Source organism: Haliaeetus leucocephalus, unplaced genomic scaffold, assembly GCF_000737465.1.
Source record: "Haliaeetus leucocephalus isolate CR32 unplaced genomic scaffold, Haliaeetus_leucocephalus-4.0 Scaffold657, whole genome shotgun sequence".
Taxonomy (NCBI): domain Eukaryota; kingdom Metazoa; phylum Chordata; class Aves; order Accipitriformes; family Accipitridae; genus Haliaeetus; species Haliaeetus leucocephalus.
Window position 1 is genome coordinate 2006857 of NW_010973093.1, and position 17790 is coordinate 2024646.

Consider the following 17790-nt stretch of genomic DNA (forward strand, 5'->3'; position numbering starts at 1 on the left):
ATATTTTTAGAAATCAAGGAAATGGAAAAAAATCCTAGTTGGAGTTAAGCAATTCAGCAATTCCTACGTAAAATTACTAATATGACGACCTGAAAGATGACAGCTTCATTTACAACTTATCCTAACCAAAATAAACAGACATGAGCTTCATCCCCAAACCAGAAACATTCTACTTGTATTAAACCTCAAGTTTCTGGAGCCTAATACACAGCTATGGGGTGCCTCACTATTGTAACACAGAATAAAAGCAAACAATAAAAAGAAGGCACTGTGGTGTTATAAAACACAGAAGTCAAGAGTACCAGAGGAGTAAGAGCTGGTCCAACCCAGGGGACTGGCACCCCATGTAGATGATGGCTTGGTGTTTGTTAAGCCTGGAGGTGGTCTCGTAGGAGCAGTAGTGTTTCTGGGTACCTTCCATAGTTCATGGGATAGAGAGGCTTGTGTGTGAGAGATTGGGCCAGAGGACCACGTAGACTTGATGTCTGACAATTTACCTGCAGTAGAAAAAACCACATTTGTGTATTTTTAGTTAGCAACACCTGTTAAACCAAGTAGGATGGGTAATCATCAAGCTTCTGCACTGACTATATTCTTCCAGCTTTTCAGGAGAGAAAAGAATAGCATTCTGTACCATCCAGTGATGTAAATCCTATATCCTTTGAACGTACTTACACTAGTATTTACATTTTCAAAGAATTTTGTATTTAATGAATGTCCCACCACCTGCTACATATACAGTTCCCTTTTAAAATCTACTATTTCACTTTCTTGTGAAAGACAATACGTGAAAAAAAGACCAGAAAATGGACTTAAGCATTTGAAATCCAATTCAATCAAAATTATAATGAAACACTTCAAGATTGTCTCTCTCAAAGGTTTAATAGAACTTAACCACTTTTTCTTACACAACTCATTTTATCTAATATAAAGTAACCAGTATATCCTTATGTTCTTCTGATATATTATTAAAATTGCAAAGATCAAAGACCAACAAAAACTGTATTTCTGAATATTCAAAGTAATAGATATTCTTCTTCCCAAGTGTCTTTGAGAAAAATGAAGTCTTCAGAAGATTAGACCGTATCACAGCCTGTCCCTCTTTTTAACTTTTTACTGTTCATTTTGTTATTTCCCTAATCAGTTTTTAAACTACCTTACTACTGTTCCTGCCAAATCAGAGTTTTGTAAAATAATACAAAAAATAGGAACAACAAATACAGTTTAGCATTCAGTGGCAAACAAAATTGATTCAAATTATGGATACCAAAACAAAACCCTGTATTCACTTTTAGACTTACACATCTGTGCCTTTTTTCCCTTGTACCAACAATATGTTGCGAAATTAGAGTCCAATTTCCTTGTCATAGCACAGTCCCCCAATTGCTAACATTAGCAGCATGTGCTTGACTGGAATGGACTGAAATGGTCATATCGCTGTGTCTTCTGCCACAGCAAATGGCACTGTGATTTTGCTGCCTTAATGCTTTAATGTTGATTGCAGACAGTAAGAAAATACTTGGCCTGACAAAGTCCAAGATGGAAAGTGAATTTTTTCAAAACCAGATTTGAACTGGCAGATTAAGCTTATACTGAATCAATGCTTTGCATCAGGCAGCCACTGAGGTTTTTTTATTAGTCCTAAAGCCAAATTTACCAGTCACCAAATCACAGCCTCAGTTATATACACACACACTTCCCAAATTGCCTCAATTTATCTATATCATTTAACTCAATGATTTTATATGAATTATAACAATTTCAGTGAAAGGGCAACCACTCTCCCATCTTCTTGCAAACTGTAGCAACAAAAATCATTTGACAATGATGATGAAGACGTTAACAAGGGTAAAATGGTGGAGAGAAAGGGAGAAGGTCTGAGTTTTAGAACTCAGAGCAGCTCAACCTGTGATGTAGCACACGATACATGCACATTACCACAGATTAGATGTTGCTATGTCACTACTTCTCATGGGGTTAACACAAAGATTAGATGACACTGCAAAAAAATAAAAAGCAAATAAAGCAGAAATGCATGGCAGATAAAAGAAAAGCAAGCCATTCCTTTCTTTCCCTTTCATTGGCGTAAAGCATTTCAAACAAGCCCTTTTTGTTGTGCATTCTGCAGTATGACTTAAAGGTTGCACCCTCCTTTATTCAAAGTGGAGGGTTTTCATTGATTAGATATGAAAATCCTAATACAATCCATGCAACAGCCCCAACACATTTTTATAATGGGACAAACTGGATATTTAGGTAGCCAGTTTGCAACCAAAGTTTCCGTGATTTGCAGAGAGAGATGCTCCAGAATTTATAGCCCATTAAAAAGAAAGGGGTAATTATTTAGACCATCCACAAGCTCAGCCATATAGGGGAGCATCAGGCTTTGGACTGACTATTAGAAGACATTTAAGAGCCCCAGACCCAACCCCTCCAGAGCCGTGCAGAGTACCTCCTTGAGGTACTACTAAACTTTTGCCTGAGCTAAAGATGGTTCACGTTTAACAGTGAATTTATTAAAAAAAAAATTATCAGCTCTTACTGGAAGGGTCTAGCAGTGGTGTTTCTACTGAGGTCCTAGACAATATTCCTCCTCAAAGTTGCAATGGAAATAGCCATTAAGGGATCTCAATGCCAATACAGAGTGACAGCACATGGCACCAAGTGGAATGAATACATTTTTCCTTAGCACAATTCCAGGCATACCATCCAACGCTCACCACTGAAGAGCTGCCAGGAGAGCTGCCTAGCTAACACAGGACAAAAAAAATGTTTCTCTCTATAGTAGCACTACTGTAATAACTGGGAAAACACTTCCTAGGGCCTTTTCTCAGAATGCAGAAGGATGTGGAAGTAGAAAGGCCATTTTTCGTACCTGCAATGCTAGGTGCGGATGCAATGCTGCTGAAAGAGCTACTGTAGCCGGAGGCACTAAGCGGCCAGGCACTCGATGAAGGCAGCGTGGCATTCTGAGATGATGTTGGGGATGACCCTGCAGAACCAGCAGAGAAGCAACTAAGAAAGATGGCCATAATGATGTCTGGTGTGACATAAGCAAATCTGTTATGTGCAAATACAAACCATGCAAGGCATTTTCCTTAATCAGCCTGGTCTCTGAATTCTAGGAATGAAATGTTATAGAAAGCATGATAAAGTGAAGCAGAAGTCTTTAGTAGAAAAGAAGAGAAAGCTGGCACAGTAGCAGATGTACTCACACCTATGCAGAAGATCAATTCTGCATTTCCTTTAAGATATGTGACTCTCAGAAAATCAGTGTTACAACTGTTTAGTCTCAAGGAACAGGCTTCATTTATAAAGGTGCTCTGCCAGCTGACTTAAGCAATGCCAACTGTAGATGAGCATAGATGTATATGACAAACTAACCTCTTACCATGGGTGATTTGTCCTTAATTACTTGAGGTAAGCACTTCCCCTACATCCTCATGCCCACAAACATCTTTAGATTTTTGCAGACTTTCAGTAAAGCAAGGATGTATTTTAGCAATCTCTTCTCAAACTGATAACATTAAATGAAATAGCCTGAAACCATCTTGGTAAATCATTTACAATCTGAGGAGCTATCTAAGCATACACAGAATTTCCTTACTGGCAGCAAATGAAAGAAACAGAATGTAAAATAAAATATCTTCATTATAAAAACCAGAAAGGCTGGAAGTATTCTCTCTAGTCACCAACAAAATTAAGTGTGCATCCTAGGTGACTTATCATTCCTGACATACATGGATGGACTGTGATACTGTAACATCTTTAACTGACTAATAAAAATCAGTGAGTTCTTTGGAAAAGAGTGCTGTACTGAGGTAGAAGGGAGGAAGTAAAAGGACTATCTCATCCCTCACAGCTCAATAAAAAACACAGGCCACAATTTCAACTGGAACAGCAACCAACCAAACTTTACCTTATCCAGACTCACTGCCTTCCACAGGATACACCAATACAGACATCAGTCTCAAGCAAAATAATTCTAATCAAGGCCTTCTCTGGAAATAATCTATTCCCCAGGCAGGAGTGAGGGAATTATATCAGATTCAAAGGCCCATATGCCCACAGAGCTGAAACCATTCCTGATTCCATGTGGCTAGGACTTTCAGCTCATAGCAGCTGACCCTGCAAAGCTTCATGAGCAAACAGGGTAAAACAAAAAAATAAACCCAAAAGGTTAGGTTTTGTCTGCTTCTACGTATACAGTGCAAGGACAGTATACGCCACAGTCTAGCCCTCTAAACAGAGATCAACTCTGTTAATACAGTCCGTGTACTTGAAGCTGCAGCATTCAAAGATAGTCTCTTCTTGGCAGCATGTCACAAAAGCCCCAATCTCATATGGAGGGGTACTGACAGTAACAGGTAATTTTACGTAGAGGCAAACACCTAGGTTATACGAGCATAAAGAAACAGATTCAGCAACTACATTTTTTATTAAAATTGTAATATTAACAAGCTAAAAAGCTAATGAGGAAAGGAAGCATACATGGACCCCAACAGTCACTGCTTTTCAGAAGGTTTTGGCTCTTGAAGGCCTGTTTACTTCTGCAAAGATCATCTATTCTGACCCTCTCCAAGTAGTGTAATTATTTCTTCATTCCACAGGCAGATCATACACCAACAGAGCTTATACTCTCCTTCTATAAAGGAGGAAGACCTGTGGTAGGTATCACCTAACTTACAGGTATAGCTCTGTAGGGCTAGGCTTTTGGCCTAAAGGGAGTATTTCTTGCATGCACCATATCTGAACTGTGACTGAATTATGTCTTTATACTTCTCTTTTTATAACTTCAAACCATCCAGGTTGCCTGCCCCTTGAAGTACATTTGGATCATTAGAAATTAATACAATGTTACTCATGCACACAAATACTTCATGTTTCAGCTTAAATAAAGATTGCTTTCTGGTAAGAGACAACTAAAATCATTCAAGGCAATGAAAACCCCTGCCTCCTTTCCCTCACATTTCACATCCCTTCACCTGCGTTAACAAGCCCAGAGCTGGAAACCCATTTCAAGGATAGTTCTGATTTACAATCTACACAGATATCACAGATTAACTACTAGAAAATCCACATTTTTAATCCTGACAGGTCCTTCTCTACAACCTGGTTATACTATTCCTGTGCATATTAGAGTGCTCTAATAGAGCGCAGGTAACTTGCCTATTTCGGCATGCCGATCACAATTAAACCAAGTCACCCTTCCCTTGATCCACTTTCAGTACATGTAGTTAACAAGTAGCATAGTTCCAATGGTTTATTGTTTTAGAGAACATCCTTTTAATTCTGTAGTAAGCACTGCCAAGACAAAAGGAATGGAAATGGCACTGGGAAATACTAGTTTACTAGTCAATTCCCTATTTTTTCTTTTCTTTGATGGTTTTTGGGATAAAAGAGCTCTAATTTATTTTGCTGATTGATCTTCTAACAAAGCTACAATTAATTAGTGTGACAGAAGCCCGCTGTCTCGGCAACGACTGTGGAACTTTTGTATTGTGTCTTCTGAGTATTTCACAAAGTGTGTGTAAGAGGTTGGTCAGTATGGAGAGCAAAATCTTGTTCAAAACAAAGTGTTACAGATTACAAAAACTTCAGTGACCACAGAATTTTGTATTGCATCTCACAGCCTTTTCCAATGTAAAAATATTTACATTCCCATGGAAAACCAGAAACTTCTTCGTTCCATATTTAACTCAAGTATTTCTGGATTTTCAGTGAAAGTTCAGAGCAGAAGCATTATTAGATTAGGATTACATGCAAAAAATATACTACATCCATAATATATGAAGTCAACTTTTTTGGAAAGAAAAAGAAAGCATACACAGATGTGAAAGTAATTTGTGTGTTTACCTCCACTCTTGAGAAGATAGCGATTAACATCCTGTATTGTGGTGTTTATGGTAGGCCCAGTTGGAACACTTCCAGGAGTAACGTCGGGGTCATTTTCAGGATCAATATTCTGCAGTCCTTTCCATGGCACTCCTGGATGAAACTCTGTTTCAAATATAATAAAAAGAAGAGTATATAAAGTCATAATTCTCCTAAGTTCCTGTGTATCAGAAGGCATGATGATTCAACAAATAAAACCAACGATACATTTTAAGGACATCAGTTTAACACAAATGCTTTGTATTTTGTTACCTGGTGGCCAGTTTATGCTGGAGCCATTGGAAATTTTATCACTATCGGTTTTGGCACGTGACCAGCTGTGAGGAACAGCTACGGGTGGACTGGCAGGCGATTCACTGTTTTGAATCAGATCATACCGGCCATAAGAGTCATCAATGGAGGACTTTCCCGGAGGACCAATACTTAAACCTCCAGGTATAGCACCTGTAATGAATGAAATGGAAAGGCTTTGTTTAGGAGTGGGACTAATTTTGGGTATGGAATTTCATCAGTCCCTATATTTTTTTGTTATTGTTATTGCTGTAATTCCTAGTAAGGCTGTTAAGCCTTGCTTGCTGCTTTGTTTATATTTTAGTTTTCTTTCTGTATTACAAAGATAAAGAAGAAAATTAAAATATAGACACAGTAAGCAAGGCTAACAGTCTCTGAAGCCTTACTAGGAATTACAGCTGTGAGATACACCATTGGTACAATCTAGACACTCAAGTTAAAGAAATTTGCATTACATTACTGCCAAAAAGAGACTAAGTAATTCAAATCATTACACTGATGGTAAACAGGAATTCGCTGAGACAGCATACTAAGGAATATCACTGTATGCAAGCCCTCTTCTCATGCTTCTCTAGGTATTCACTGCTGACAGAACAGTTGATTTGAAATGGCCATTCTCATGTTCCTACAAACTACCAAACTACAATTTGGCATAAGGAGTACAGCAACTTGCAGAATAAAAAACTATTGTAAAAGAAATAATTCATGCTGCTCATTGTAAAATCCAGGATACAATAAAGTTAACAGAGCACCATTTTCTAACAGAATAAACTTGGTACAGGAAATAAAGGAATAAACGACTCAGGATACTGGAGGCGTTAGGGATAAAGGTGTTCAAACAGATTAGCAATTGCTTCTGGAAAAATACGAAGTTTGTGCTCCTAACTCCCAGGGTGGGTAACTATGTAATCCATCATGCCTTTGTACAGGACTGGCTGTAAAAGGTTAACGATATTGGAAAAATAGTGGGAGAAAGCCAATATAAATTTTTTTTTTGGATTGAAGGTATGCAGACCTGGAGTAAGGGGAAGCTTGTGGGACTTGTTTTGCCAACACTAATGGCTTGTTTTACTTGAACTCCATGTTCTGAGCAACAAAATTCAGCAAATGAAGAAAACCACCATTCCTACATTGCATGTAGGAAGTGATAGCTGCAAGAACTTCAATGCATTGTTGAATGTGACTGCAGAAATCATCTTAAAAATATCAGTCTCAAAGGGCGCTCTGTACCAACCATTTATGAGCCCTTACCGAAAACAGTAACATGGAAAAAAAAAATACAATTGCAATATGACTCAAGTCTCAAAAAGCCAGACTGACACAGACATTAAATGTGACATACCGTGCTTGCTGGAGTTCTGGTCAAGCGAAGAAGCAGCACTAGACAGATTATCCATTGAGTTGGGGTGTGTCCACTGAGGAAGGCGAGACTGGGACTGAGAAGTGTCCTTCACTGACAAACCACCAGTAATGTCCATGTTATTTACATTCATGTTCGGGTTCAGTCCAGCTAAGGGGAAATAGGTCATTAGATACCCATAATACACTGGAGGATTAAAAGATGTGTTTAAAAATCCAGTTAAAAAAATTATTAAACATTGATTTTCAGACATCTGTACGTATGTGTAATAATTTACTATGCACATTTTTAACCTGCTGTCAAGAACTTTTGCTTTTATGGGAACACCAATAGAACTCCCATGAATTCAGAAAATGTTAAAACTTTGCTAAAAGGAAAAAAAAGAAAAAAAAATGTAGGTATAATATTTTAAAGCTGTTAGTATTTCTACTTGCAGTCTCTTCACTTGTCTCAGAAAAGGCATTCTGGAAGAATGCACTGGAATGCTACATTTAAACCAGCAAAGAATTTGCAGCATTCCACTGCTAAGCCAAAATATTCCTCATGTCTCACCAGCACACTCCAATGATGCTTGCCATTTTATTTTGCTAACAACATTTAAAAAAATCCCAAACAAAGCAACTAATTAAAAGGTCATACAAAGAGCTGCTATTCATCATAGCAGGTGTTGTACTATTTGGGCATATATTTTGTATAAGCAGAACAAAATCACTCAGAATACACTTAAGGAATAATTTTGACATGCTTCTGTGACGCGAATCTGGGTCCTTTTTGATTTATAATCCTGAACGTTAGCAGATCACAGGAAGCTGAGATATGATAAGAACCTCTTAGACTTAGGCCTTTAATTCATAAATTCTTTTGCCGTCTGATGCTCCCTGCTATAACAGCTCACCATTAGCAGTCAGAATTACCTTCTTAACTGCTGCATAGCAGAAAAAGCTTGGCAATTCTATTGTACACAGCATAAAGAGAGTCACAAAGAGATTAAATTAATTCCTTTATGTCATAAATGAAGTCTGTAGCATACATCAAACAATCACAGAAAACAGGTCTGAAAGGTTGTTCTGTTCACCCTGTCTCAAGGCCGAATCGATTATTTTGACATCAATCATATTTGACAGATCTACGTCTAACCTACCACAAAATGACCTGTGAAGATTTCAAAAACTTCCCAGACAATTTATTCCAGTACTCTACTTTGCTTAAAGCAAATAAGCAATCCTTAACATTTAACTAGATCTCCCTCTATGCAACAAAAGTTTATTACTTCTTGCATTAACCACATGCAAGAAAACTTCTTCGAAGCTATCTTTTAAATTTTTGAAGATTCCTGCATGTCTCTTGAGTCATCTCTTTAGACTATAGTGCAGAGGATTTAATTTTTTTTTCCTTAGCAGTCATGTTTTTGAACCATCTCATCATCTGCACAACACTTTCTGCATTCCTTCAAACTGATCCATATCTTTCTTGATAGATTGACCAAAATTGATGCCTTACCAGTGCTGATGACTTTGCATGACTTCCAAATGATATTCCTGTTTATCAATATGACATTTGTGTATGTTACAATATGACACTATTAATTTATATTTAGTTCATAAATAGCAACATACATAGATAGTTAATTTAGCAAATCTTCTGTTCTGATATTTGCAGGCAGAGCACAGGAGAGCAAATACAGCCCACCTGAACAGCTACCAGATAGGCATATGTAGTGCCATGATTTTGTTTTGGCATCTCAGCATTATTTAATAAACATATCTTTTATATTTCTGTATTTGTTATACTATGAAGCAAAACATTTAGATGCTGAATTAATGAAATATACTCCCTCTGTCTTTTTCATATGGAACTGCATTAATGAAGGACACTTACCAAGAGGGTAAGGAGCAAAGGTGTTCGGTGAAGACTGTTGCTCTTTGGTCTGCAGGTCAGGTAGGCCGGGAGCCTGGGGATGGGGTGAAAAGCTATCCATGGCTGATTTGCCTGCAGAGGGGTGCAAAGATAGATGTGGAGGGGGAGGCTGCTGCTTCATAAGCAGGGCCTGGGCCAGCTGGCGCTGGTGCTGCTGGATCTGCTGCTGCATGTTATTGATTGTACGTGCAACCTGACAAGGGGAGGGGGGGAAAAAAAAAAATTCAATAAATGCTCAATTGAACAAAAAGACACTAGATTTCTTGTGCCTTTCTCTACAGTGAAATAACACAATAGATCTCTTTACAAATAAAAATTGGCTGTATTAAGGGTTGAAGAACTTTCCTCCAATAACTGAATGCTGTGAAGTAGCTTTATTACTCTAGCATTTTCCTTTTCAATACTCAAGCCATGCACTATATCACTGTTTCTAAGGATGCTTTAGCTGCTTTGGTATAATGTAGTACAATCTCTTTAAGCTATTGAAACCAAACTGTAATGGAGAGATTGAACTGGCAGGCAAACCTACTTGCTGCTCCTGTTGTCTCATGGGTCCGGAAACATTACGCTGAGCCTGTAACATCTGCTGCTGGATTTGTAAACGTTGGTACGCCTACAAGACAGAAATGAGAGGTCAGAGGTCCTAACGTATACAATAAGCCAAACAAACTTGCTTGAACAGCTCTGGTACATTATAAATTAGAAAAGACAGAAACATTGGAGTTTTCTGAAAACAGTCAATGAAGCAAAAGTAGGAATCTTGTTACAAATGTATTTTATTATAGATACAAGTCCAGTGCTTGTTCATTTGGTTTTTTTTTAAACTAAACATGTCAATAAACTGATAAGTAAGTTTGTGAGCAGTAAGTGATCATTAAACATGGGAACCTTTTTTTCTCTGCAAAAACTGTTACACAAAGCAGAAATTAAAATAGAAGTTTATAATATTATACAAATAGGATAAATACCAACAGTTATTTTTGTTTTGGCCTTTTTGAGTTCTGATACTTTGTATTTAATCAGTTGTGATGCTTTATTCCAGAAAAATTCCACCAATTTTAATGTGGTTAACTGGGTGTCCTGGTTTCAGCTGGGATAGAGTCAATTGTGTTCTGCGAAGAATGTTGATAACACTGATGTTTTCAGTTGTTGCTCAGTAGTGTTTAGTCTAAAGTCAAGGATTTTTCAGCTTCTCAAGCCCAGCCAGCGAGAAAGCTGGAGGGGCACAAGAAGTTGGCACAGGACAAAGCCAGGGCAGCTGACCCAAACTGGCCAACGGGGTATTCCATACCATGAGACGTTCCATCTAGTATAGGAGCTGGGGGGAGTGGGGGCGGGGGATCGCTGCTCGGGGACTAACTAGGTGTCGATCGGCGGGTGGTGAGCAATTGCACTGCGCATCATTTGTACATTCCAATCCTTTTATTATTACTGTTGTCATTTTATTAGTGTTGTTATCATTATTAGTTTCTTCTTTACTGTTCTATTAAACCGTTCTTATCTCAACTCACGAGTTTTACTTCTTTTCCCAATATTCTCCCCCATCCCACTGGGTGGGGGGGAAGTGAGTGAGTGGCTGTGTGGTGCTTAGTTGCTGGCTGGGGTTAAACCACGACACTGGGCGGTAAATTTTTTTTCCCCCAAGGTATTTCTCTGAAACACGTGAATTTAAAATCCAATTCTGTACAGATACTTTTCAAGTAGCTGTGTACTGTTCAGTTATTACCATGGCATGAGATCATTGCTATGCTCCTCAAAACTAGGAAACATAACCAGAAATGAATAATCGTATCAAACACTGTTACTAATAAAAAAGTTTGACTAGCACATTGAGATCAGCAACTAAGCTAGTTTGTCATCCTCATTTTTATGTTTAACCCTAGAAAATACTGGCTTACTGTTAGCAATATCTTTTTTCAAAATAGTCTTAAAATCCAATTAAATATTTTCATACACACACACACACACATACATATATACACACAGAATTTGCAAATATAGCAGAAGTCCACAACTTTTCAAAAACAAGTCGTTCTTATCACATGATGTGTTTAATAGACACTCCACTAATAACAGGAACTTTACCCTATACTTTATTATTTAGTGAGGCAACTGAAGAAAGTTCTCCAGGTAACTCAGGTGACCAGCACTGCTGAGTTTTCTCTCTTGTTGCAACACAAATCTCCCAGCTGGTCCATCAGTTGCATACATTCACATGTAATACACAGATTAGTGCTGTTTCAGAATATACTATGTTATTCATACCAGTACAAAGACAACTGACTTTTCAGTTCCACTGATCAGCTGTAAAGGATAATTATTCCACAAATTGCTATTTATAAAGCCTGAAGCAAAAAACACGATTTTGTTTCTTTAAAAAGAAACTCTACCAAAAACATCAGCATCTGATTGTTTTAAAGATGTCACATCCATTTAAAAATTTAGTTAGCAATTCTCTTATTTTATCTTCATGCTTCCAATTCTGATTTAGAGCTTATTTGCCATGTCTTTTAACTTACCAGCTGCAGCTGATAGAGCTGGTTCAACATCGTCATATGCTGAGGATTATTAATTGGCGAGGTTAACTGTGCAGGGCTGAGACCAATGTTTTTTGCTGCAAACTGCAAAAGCTGTGCTTGAACCTAAGAAAAAGCAGTGTATTAAACGTTGTACATTTACTTTTAAAGCTGGCAACTGTGTAAGCCGTTAATAAGAGTCACAAGACATCAGCTGGAAAATATTACTATAACCAGTGGTAGAACCATGAACTATCAAAAATTAACAAGAGGCTCTAATACAAATCTTAATAACCATACTCAAACATCCATTTATAGAAAAAGAGCTGAGAACAAACTCCTCAGCTCTCTAGAAACATGTATGTTTTGCAAAAATGAACACGAGAATGTGTCCACAAAGATAACGTATAGAATATACATGCGAGAACATCTTACCCATGTAACACGCTTACTGGCTAGTAAATTAAACAACACACAGCTGCAAAGCCTCAGGAACATGACAGAATGCACATGGAGAGGAGAGTGCATACGGAAGAGTTCCAGGGAAAGGGAAAACTCATGAGTGGAAGTGTCATCTAACCTGAGGGGATAGAAACTGAGGCACTTGAGCACGAAGACTAGGCTGGGATGAATTAAGAGGTTGCACTGGCGGTTGCTGCGGCTGTTGCATGGTCCTGGCTTGTGCTGCTCCGCTATTGCCAAACATACCCAGATTGCCACTCGGTATCTACAGCAGGACAAGACAGACATTGGCATTTAAAGACATCACTCAACATATAACTTGGAAGTTACTTATCTGTGCAGTCTTTATCCTCGCTGATTAATTATGACAGGTGCAGATAAAGAAACCAGTACGTACAGACTGTATTGTCAATCAGGTATGGCAAAGATTGCCATGTACCCAACATCCCAAACCTCCAAAACTTTGTGCAGATGCCTGACCAAAAGGTAGCTGAAGTTGAAGATCACTTTTATAAGGATGCATAACCCTAGAGGGTCACAAGATGAACAAAGAAAAGTACTCGCCAAAAAAGTTTATTTGTGCAGCAAGGGACAGGAAAATGGAGTCATTAAACTCACAGCATTCCAATTCTTAAATTATCTAGGCAGTCTTTATACTTAAGTCATTTTACAAAGCTTCTGAGAACTGACATCCTATATTAGTGCAGTCTCCACTTCTGAAAGTTATGCTTAATGGGCTGTAAGTGCTGGACAAGTATTGCCTTTAGAAAACTAACTTTGAAAGAATATACATCATAAAAGCCACCATAGAACAATACACAGAGTTTTTCTGTGTTGTTATTTCTTATCTTTGCTGGAACTTCAATTTATATGGCAAAAATAACCTTTTCATAATCAACAGTAGTTTACGGCCTCTCAGTCTCGTGGTGTTTATCAATCTTCCCCTCCATCTCCTTTCCTTTTCTTTCCCTTTCAGCATGTTCTACCCAGGGGCCAGAACATCCCTCTTGCCACAATGCTCTATTTGACCAGAGGTGCTAGAAGCAGTTTCTTTCTTAGCACCTGTCAAACCTATGAGCTGCCTTGACACTTACAGCAGGAATAAAAAAAGCCCCCATCACTTCTGACCCATCTCATCACTGAATAATTATGCCAGCCAGGAAAAAGTCTTTGCCTTAGAGTCTGCGACAATTAGCAACGCCTCAAAAAAAGAAACCTCACTTCAATCAAGGCAGAGCTATACCAGGGTTCAATGGTATAAATCCGTAATACCACAGCCTCTTCTCAACGGATGTGTGTATTTAGCAGACTAAAGTGAAACGTTTACACAGCAGGCAGCTTCTCCACTGATACTTCACATGAACAAAGGCGTTGCACACACTTTCAGTTTAAACCACAGTTTTCCCCGTTGGAAGTGATGGGCATTAGCAGCAAATCCAAGAGAGCTGAAATTCAACTTGGGATCTCCCCGAACAGCCTTACCTGTCTAGAAGAATTCAAGTTTTGCATGCCCAGCCCTGAGGCAATCCCGCCCAGGGTCTGATTAGGGAGTGCACTGTTTGAAAGGGGGAGCTTCAGGCTTGGTGAAGGCAAAAATGGTGAAGTAGTGGGCTCTTCCACTAGGCCGCCATCCTGATTGGAGAAAGAAAGGGTGAGCTGTGTGCGGTGCCCAGGAGCAGACAGCGCACAAAATAGTGTCCCATGGAAATATAAAAGGGCATGGATGAATAAAAATATTTAAAATAAAAAAGGTATGAATAACAGGGAATGAAAAGTATGGAGTGAAGGGAGAAGAAAGAGAGAAACAGGATTAAGGTACTGTTTTTCTTTGTTACACTTAATCCCCAAATGCACAATCACCCTCACCCACCTCTCCAGAAGGAAAGGAGGGATTCTAGCAACTGATCGCAGAGCTATCATGCAGCTGTCTCCTCCTCCCCCCTTAGATTTTCTCCTCTCTTCTCCACCGGATTAAAAGGTGAAAAGGGAATAGACCCCACACATTTCAGGGAAGTCTTCTGCTAGTTTGCTAAACTCTCAGCAGTAGAGCACAGACATAAAACATACTGCTTTTGCTAAGCCAAACTTGGGAAAGGCCAGATCAGCTTATTAGATATCAGTCTGCATTTGGTTCCACATCATAGCTCTGCTCTTAAAAAAGCATTTTTGCATTAATCCCCTTTCCTGAGACACATGAGCCTTTTAATATTCACATAGCACAGAGTTATTATTATCCACTATGAAACATTACACTCCAACACACCCAAGGAACACAAAAATACTTAAAAACAATAATGATAATCTTGTCTGCATAGCCTTCCTAGGAAAGCGATTAAGACACTGCCTGAACATCCCCCAGGAGGCAGCAGATTTTAGCAAGACATAAGGAGCCCCCTCTGATCACCAGGCTGTAAGGAGCCAAGGTTGAACATGGATACGATGCACAGAAGGCAGTCCCCGCAGGGGGCAAACAGCAAGTCAGAAAATAAAATAAATCATATAATCCCCAATCAAACAGGTAGGTATCTAGCTAGTATTACAGTGGGGTACCGAGTTCTATCTCAAACTGTGCTTTGATGTCTGGGAAGCCTGCGGCAAGCACGATCAAATAACACTGTGTACAAAGTAGAGCTCCAAAAACAGGCAGAGTGAAAAATCTTTAATTTGCAGTGCGCTGGACTGGTGTTTTTCAGGCAATATATCCACTGCAAAGAAAGGCTTTTAAATAGGTGAGGACCTAGGTTATTTCAACCAATAAATTCAATGCCCCAGAAGATTGAGAGATAATGATAAGCCTCCTTTGTTAAAAAAGCAGCCCAGTCCGCTAACCAGATACCCAAACAAATGACCTAATGCAGCAAGCATGCTCCGTAAATTTTATGTTCTAAGTTAATCCTGAAAAATGCATTTTCAACAGCTCTCCTTTGATGCAAAGAAAAAGTTTCTTTACTATCAGGCAAAGTGACACTTGACATGCTATCTGACTATCCTGAGGGGGACACTGACATTTTCTAATGATATCCCCAAGGTCTTTCAGCTCAAGATATTTCACATTCTACTGGACATCAGTCACACTCCACAAACAACTGCAGCTTGCATGACAGTAACAGGTTCAAGGATTTCTCCTTAGATCACAGACATATGTTTACAATCCTGCCCTTCCCCCTTTAAAGTGAAAATAATTTCAAGCTTCATGCGTGCTCTCTCCTTCAGATGCCATTGTTTCCTATGTGAACAGACCTATTGACCATGAAAGACCAATGCAATCCCCACCTGCCCCCAAAATTTATTCAAGTCTTGTCTCATCGACATTATTTTTTCTCGTTTTGGAAATAGGCAGTGCCAGGGACAGTGGAGCACAAGCCACACAAGAGACCCAGGCATCTAATTTCCAGAACAGGCGGACTCTTGCTGCAAGGCCACCTTCACAAGTGTGTTCCTTGGCTGAACTGCAGCAAAAGTCTTTTGTAGCAAGTTTGTAACACATTCACTTTGTTCTATTTTTTTAAATTTGAACTTGTCATAAGGTGCCAACTGTGCTGCACAAATCTGTGCTCTGTAAGTGGAACTGAAATCAATTCATTTAACAAAGTATTTTAGTCGGTCAACACAAAGTACTCATAAGTCATTCTCAACCTAGTCTAGGCAATACCTTTACTGCTGACAATGGTTGGTGACCCATTATTTTTCAGGCTCCTTTATGTAATAATTGTTTCCTGAAGAGTAATCTTTTCTACCTAACCTTTCCTCTTCAGTGATTTTCTTACAAATTTACGTTACGTTTCTCTGTCAGGCTAATCAAACAAATCGCCTACATCTGAATCGCCAAAATTATGCTCAATCCAGCACTGCTTTTAACTTTTTTGAAGGGACTTGACACAACTGTAAAATCCTACCGGTAGTAGTATTTCCTTCTACAGTTATCCAACACAAAGGACCACACTGGTGCTCAACAATACATTACTTTCAGGACTTTGAAAGTCTCTCACAATAGTCTCATGTACCAAATATGACAACGCAAGCGGCATTACTCCATGATTTTTTAGCCCTGTGAGATACGGACAATTTAGTAGACGATACCCGGACACTTTGGCAGTCACCTGCCAACAACTGCCACTTCGTGAATCAAAATGTCCCAACAGACAGGTGCAAGACTGATGAATTTGCCAGAGGTCTTTATACGAAGCCAGTTACAGAAGTAGTTAGTAGAAAATACACATTAATAACTTCTAGAAACAGAAAAATGACTTTTCCAAAAGAGGAAGTTAAAGTAATAAAATCTCACCCCAAAATAAGTTCTCTTCAAATCTGACAGGAGTTAGGAACAGGCAAAAGAAACTTGCAGGAAATGCCATACTCGAAGAAGTACTCATCATTGGTATTTTTAATTTTAAAAACATGGGAATACGAAAAAGGTTTCAAAATTTGGAAGTTCAATAAAGAAACAATCACTGGATCATAGGAGGCAGAGATGGACGAAAGAAGAATTTTAAAGTCAACCTTAAAATTCTATGATCATCATCTAATTGCAAGGCCTACAAAAGTGCTTCTGCATAATGATAAAGCATCCCATTCGTCTCCCAAAGACAAAAACCAACCACACTCACCAGAGACAACTGGGATCAGAATATGAAGGACAGGTTGAAAAAAAACCCGACGAGCACTATGTTCCAATTAGAAATGAGGAAAAAGTGTAGTCAGAATGTTTCTGGAAGAACGTGATCGCGGCCAACAGGCATAAAGGCTTGTAGACCTGGATTTCTCAGTAGTAGAGAGGAAGAGCTGATCAGTGAATAAGACAGCAATGAAAAGGAGACTTCATTTGCAAGGCGAGAATTTCTTGGTCTCCTATAGGCTCAAGAATCTGGGAGACAGCTTGGAAGCAGCATCGAGGCAAAAGAAGACAGGACTCTCTGCTGGCAGTATGGGAGAAAGCAAAAAAATAAAAACAAAGATAGAGGAGAGCAGGAAGGAAAACGAGTCTGCCATGGACTAACAGAAGCCCCACAGAAGGCAAGCTTGAGCTAATGCCAAAGCAGGCTGATGTTACTTCTCTTCAGAGAGCTGACCTGACTTTTGATCACATACATCTAATACAACAGTCCAGAGTTCAACACTTGCATCTGATTATGCTAAAAAATTGACATCTCTGTATGGTTCAACATTTTTAATTATGGGGTGGTCAGTGCAGATCAGCAAACCACATTTTTCTTCTGAGCTTAGAAGAACACTTGATAGGTGCAGTGAGAATACACACCACACTTGAGTCCCAGTACTCAGGAGTGGTACCCAAGCCAAATCCCTACACTTTAAGAAAAGATCCTTTGAAGCACTTGGGGTTATTTCCAA

The 17790-nt window shown here is 38.9% G+C and overlaps 1 protein-coding gene across 4 annotated transcripts in view; it reads right to left on the reverse strand.

Annotated features, from left to right (window-relative positions):
* Nucleotides 1-17790, reverse strand: part of TNRC6C (trinucleotide repeat containing 6C) — a 90382-nt gene that overhangs the window by 7970 nt on the left and 64622 nt on the right. For 3 of the 4 annotated variants that reach the window (XM_010579406.1, XM_010579405.1, XM_010579404.1), the window contains 10 exons: nucleotides 13924-14073; nucleotides 12560-12706; nucleotides 11983-12105; nucleotides 9993-10076; nucleotides 9425-9656; nucleotides 7529-7696; nucleotides 6148-6339; nucleotides 5857-6000; nucleotides 2876-2992; nucleotides 303-497 (listed from right to left, as the gene is read on the reverse strand). In XM_010579406.1, coding sequence (XP_010577708.1) covers nucleotides 303-497; nucleotides 2876-2992; nucleotides 5857-6000; nucleotides 6148-6339; nucleotides 7529-7696; nucleotides 9425-9656; nucleotides 9993-10076; nucleotides 11983-12105; nucleotides 12560-12706; nucleotides 13924-14073 — 1552 coding nt within the window. The remainder of the gene's footprint in view (nucleotides 1-302; nucleotides 498-2875; nucleotides 2993-5856; nucleotides 6001-6147; nucleotides 6340-7528; nucleotides 7697-9424; nucleotides 9657-9992; nucleotides 10077-11982; nucleotides 12106-12559; nucleotides 12707-13923; nucleotides 14074-17790) is intronic. The other variant, XM_010579407.1, reaches the window with a different exon arrangement.